The sequence below is a fragment of the Papilio polytes genome, unplaced genomic scaffold (genome assembly GCF_000836215.1).
Source record: "Papilio polytes unplaced genomic scaffold, Ppol_1.0 DF823935.1, whole genome shotgun sequence".
Lineage (NCBI taxonomy): Eukaryota > Metazoa > Arthropoda > Insecta > Lepidoptera > Papilionidae > Papilio > Papilio polytes.
The window spans coordinates 1,007,290-1,012,486 of NW_013525269.1; the positions used below are offsets into that span (position 1 = coordinate 1,007,290).

The 5,197-nt window shown below is 33.8% G+C and overlaps 1 protein-coding gene and 1 non-coding gene across 2 annotated transcripts in view; one reads left to right on the forward strand and one right to left on the reverse strand.

The window, feature by feature from the left end:
- Nucleotides 1-1,891: 1,891 nt before the first annotated feature.
- LOC106101944 overlaps nt 1,892-5,197 on the forward strand; it is a 6,495-nt gene continuing 3,189 nt past the window's right edge. The window contains exons 1-4 of the mRNA XM_013281334.1: nt 1,892-2,179; nt 4,014-4,185; nt 4,639-4,750; nt 5,127-5,196. Of these exons, the coding sequence (XP_013136788.1) occupies nt 2,161-2,179; nt 4,014-4,185; nt 4,639-4,750; nt 5,127-5,196 (373 nt within the window). The 5' untranslated portion in view covers nt 1,892-2,160. The remainder of the gene's footprint in view (nt 2,180-4,013; nt 4,186-4,638; nt 4,751-5,126; nt 5,197) is intronic.
- Trnan-guu lies at nt 4,877-4,950 on the reverse strand. The gene has a single exon. It is a non-coding gene; the product is annotated as a tRNA-Asn (tRNA).

Sequence of the window (5,197 nt, forward strand, 5' to 3'; positions counted from 1 at the left end):
ATAAATGCGAAAGTGTAGATGGATGGATGGATGTTTATTAGAGTTTGTAGTCTAAACTGCTAAAATAAAAAAAATGTATAAATGTAGCCGTTACTGTGTTTTATAATAGTGAGGAAAAACAGTAAAAAAACGATATTTGTATAGATTTTTATGATATGTTTTTTTGTTTTCTAACTTAAAGGTTATCAGTCAAAGGTAACAAGTAGCGTAATGTTAAAATAAAATCGATTTAACAATTTAAGTTAGGTTAAGTATAAATATAATCTATTCACAGATAAATTACATTTTTAACGGTGAAAGATTTTTTAAAATTGGCCCAGTAGTTTCTGAGTTATTTCAATACATACAAAAAGACAAATCTTTCCTCTTTATAATATTAGTATAAATACAAATAATCAAAATGAGCTAAATTATTAGATAACTGTCTGGACAAAATTTAAAACCAATTGTACAGTTACTTGTACAAAGTCTAAGATATGAAAGGAATATCAGAACCCTTTAGCTAATGGGAACCTGTTTCATAACAGGGCAGGTGAAAACGCGACAACGGGAAGTCAATAAAAGCTAAATAACCAAGGCTTACTATCGAAGTACCTTTATCAAACATATTAATAAAAAAGTAAAACGCATATTATTATCGCACTCATTATGAAAAAAAAAAACAGAGATATACTCGTAGTTAGACTAACTAGATATAAAGATACTGAAGCCAAGGCGCTACTGTCTTTGTTGGTTCTGTCAGAAAATATACAATAACTGCAGGGCAATAGACACATTAAAACACAATGTAACAACTATAACTAGTTTTCCCCGCGAATTCGTCCGCGTGGAAAAAAACTCAGTAAGTAGCCAGTGTTCTTTCAGATTATGCTTTACATCTATGCCAAATTTCATCTACATCCATTCAGCAATATAGTCTACAAACTATCTCTCTTTTTTGCATCGATAGCGAGAGGAATAGATATATATTAATACAAGTTTTCCAACAGTGGAAACTGACAGTTGACACAAGCACAAGTCTACTCAAGGCCCTGTAATATTAATTAATCCCTATTAAGAAGTAAGGCTGGTGGGAGCAGCGCTCTCACGGGGAATTACTTCTCCCGCGCCGCATCGGCGAGGTTAATTGCTCAAAATTGAAAATTTAATTGATTCAGACGTCAACTTAACGCTACCTGAGAATACGCATCTAAACAAGAAGTTAAGCAAAGTAAAGATCAATTAAAATCTTTATTGATTACTTATAATGTTAAGTATTTGCTTGATTCATTAAATGGTAACCTTTATTAATATCGAATGATTCCCCTTACATAATTTTACATACAAACTACAAACAATCATACAATGGGGATGTTTTCTAATTTTTGGAATTGCTTTTATTATGTAGATAATCCATATCTAAACACACTGACGTCACTTCTTCGCAAACACACTGCCATGTTGTTTGCGAAAAAGTGACGTCACCGAGCTCTGATTGGTATTTGAGATCGAGTAATGGAGGGTAAAAAATAATGCAGCGTTTTTAATTTATATTTCAATTGAGACAAAGGTCTCTAAATGTTATTATAAGTTTTAAAATACTGTCTTTAAAATATTAAACATAACTTTATTTGAATTTGTAACATTAGGAAACATCCCCATTGTTGTACGATTGTCGATTGTTTCGCAGGCAATAAAGATCGAGCAGTATAATCTATATAATCCATAGGTATTGAAGCTTGACTAATACTATAAACAGTTATACGATAGCTTAGTCAAAGATGTGCGCTCACTAAAGAGAACAAATACGTCCTAACTAAACACATAAGTAAACTCTTTTTTAAAATATTCAAAAACATAGTGATAGAAGAATAAAACTGTCATTTAATAAATCATTTATTTGGCAATCAAAATTACAAAATGTAGTTTAATTTACTAAAGTATATTTAATTTAATAACAATGATATAGTGTAAATACCCAAGAAAAGAACATCAAGAAAATGCCTTTAACAATGCAAAAATAACCTAAAAAAGTACCCATTTAAATATAAAGTTTTACTTCAGTATTTCATACGTTTTTTCTTAAGTGACAGAAGAATAATACGCAAGGTTGAATATCATTAAACGCATTTTAAAAACAAAGCAATAACAAGTATTTCAAGCAGTATTCATTAATCCAAAATGTTTAAAGACGACGATGGTAAGCTTTTGAATTAACTAGCTAGAAACTAGATTCCGTCCGCGTGGTATTAAAAAAAAAATAAAACTAAGTAGCCTATGTGTTCTTCCAGATTATCCATTACATGTATGTCAAATTTCATTGAGATCCGTTCAGCAGTTTAGGCTACATACTCTAAGAAACATCCATCTAAACATTCACATTTATGATATAAGTATGAAGTATGATTGTGCTAATGTCTGACGTCATGAGGTCAGTATAAGCCTACTGGCGTTAGTGTTTACGTGACAGTGCTTATTTTGAGCTACTGGCTTACTTTACTGGAATAATGTAAATCAGGCATAATCCTCAAACCCGTAATTAGCACCAAGATGTTACAATTTCTATTTGCGTATGCGTATTTCTATTTGCTCTATTTCTATATTATAATATATAATTTACGGTTCTGCCAACTTTTCCGTTCGACTAATTGTTGCTTGCGAATTTGTCCTCGTCGTTCCTTGAAAAATATAGCCAATGTTAATCACTGATAACGTAGCTTTTTAATGAAATAATAGTTATTTCAATACATATAAATATTCTAATCTTTCCCACCTATACTAATATAATAAAGCGTAAACACACACTACTTTGTGGCGTAGGATGTCAGCAATCACAGCGAATTTTTAAATAATTTCTTTTTTAATAAAAAGCCCTACACTTACGACACGCTTTAAACTATATATTTACACCTTATTAAACGTAGGGGGTAAATAAATTGGAAAAAACCTTCATGTGGGAAAGGTACCATACACTATAAGCTGACAACATCAAGGAAGCAAGGTTGTCATTTGTATTTTTACATTTGCATTTGAAAATTTCTACGCAGGTTAAGCCGCACGAGAACAGCTAGTTTATAATACTAGTGTAGATAATAATCTAGGAAACATTACAAGATATATAGTTCGTACTTTCATACGCGCAGTTCCTCATGATAAATTCTATACATAAATTCAAACATTTGTAATTCAAATACAGATGGAGGATTAAACAGAAATCCTTATGCATGAGAGGCAGTCTGTCTCCCGACTGAGTTATCACGACATATGAGAATCAAATGTCTTCAATGTTCAATACTATTGACACAGAGTAGAACACAGCAGAACTAGTATGTCTCGAAATGTTTGCATTGCCACAGAGTAAAACAGTAGAACTATAAAAAAACAAATTACTACATCAAGTGTAACTAATCTTATACATTTTAATAAAAAGGATGTAATACGATTGATTACCAAAAAATAGTACAGTACTCTAGTAGCATCATCATAATCACCAACTTACTATACCACTGAGAAGCTCGCAGCCCACCCTAAGTGAGGGTAGGCCACAGTCAAGCTCTACAAGCGACCTGGGCAATGCATTATCTAGTCAAATGATAACGGGCGTAATGGTAAAATAATTCGTAGTAAAGCGGGATTATTAGGCGTCATGGGATGTCATTTAACCCCCTACCTTTACCATACTGAGGTAATGAATCTACGAATTGTTACGACTAAACTTCTAACCTAGGCCTTAGATATGGATGAATGGTGATGTCAGTCATGTTATTGTTAGTCTTTACATCATAATGAGACAAACAAGCAAGCGGCACCTTGGATCTGCTAAAATGGCGAAGCGACCGCTACCGATAGACTATCTCCAGAATCCGCAATTACAGATGCGTTGCCTACCCTTAATTGATAGAGGAGGAAACGCACATAAACAGGTTATTTCCCCTTCCTATGCCCCCATCCTTACCTCTTAAGAACATGGTGGAAAGGAAAAGGGACTAAGGTTAGGCCTGTCTATTAATATTGATATATCTTTGTAATTACAGAGGAAGAGGATAATACCTTCGGTGTTACGCGGTATCCTTGCATGCCGTCGCTGGTCGCGCTGCAGCAGATGCGGAACCGGCTGCACCTCGCCAACCTCGGCAAGAAGCTCATGAAGTGGACCGCTGTCGCCGCCATGACAGAGCTGAGGAACATCGCGCAACAGATTGATAAGTATGTACAATAGGGGTAGGTAGACAAGGAATTGTATTTAGCATGTTCCTGGCGGCCTCTTCTACATGTATACATTTACATACTGCATTATATTCTTTATCTTTAGATATAATCAAATTGGAGTGTCTATCTGGAAAATCATAAGCAAAATTCCAGATTTCGGGAAAATTTATTTGCGTTGCTGATAACGAAAATCGCATTTACATTTTTTTATCTGTCTGTTTGTCTGCAAGCCGCGTTTGTTTCCTTTTTAGCGGGTCTACGTTAGCTATGCGCTGTGTCTCTCACGCATCCGTTATTGCTTTAAAATTGTGTTCTACGCAGCAATTCGTGTTGTAAGAACTTCTAAGATGTTTAAAAAAAGACATGATTAGTGTTTTTTTACTTGATGATTTTTATTTTATGGATCGCAATTGTTTGAAATTTTTTTTAATCACTCAACTTTTCCTATAGTGTGTATAAAGGCTTCACAGAAGATATGTGCGATGCTTTCATCATGCTGGCAAGATGTCGATATTTTAATCCCAGTCTGAACGAAATGGTGATCGAAGGATGTCCCAACCAGGTATATTTTTATGTTATAATATTACGACAACGGGAATTATAAAAGAGATACTTCTTCAGTATTTTTTTGTTCGGTTTTTGTTTTTTATTTTAAAATTACGATTTCGAAATTTACCAAAAGTTATTTCGCCCCCGGGTGGGCTTGAACCACCAACCTTTCGGTTAACAGCCGAACGCGCTAACCAATTGCGCCACGGAGGCGATGTCGGTATCTGTTTAAAATTTAAATCATAACGCTTGGATGGTACACATATTTACGTAACTCAATATGTTCTAGTTTGTATGTATTAACTTATACATTTAATTCTGCTTTTTTAATTTTTTAAATACTAATTTAATCAAACACCAGTATTTGATGAATAATCAATTCTTTTTAGCCTGAAATATGCGTGACGTCATCGACGAAAACCGCATCAGGAGTGAAAATAATAAAATACGAAATAATCGA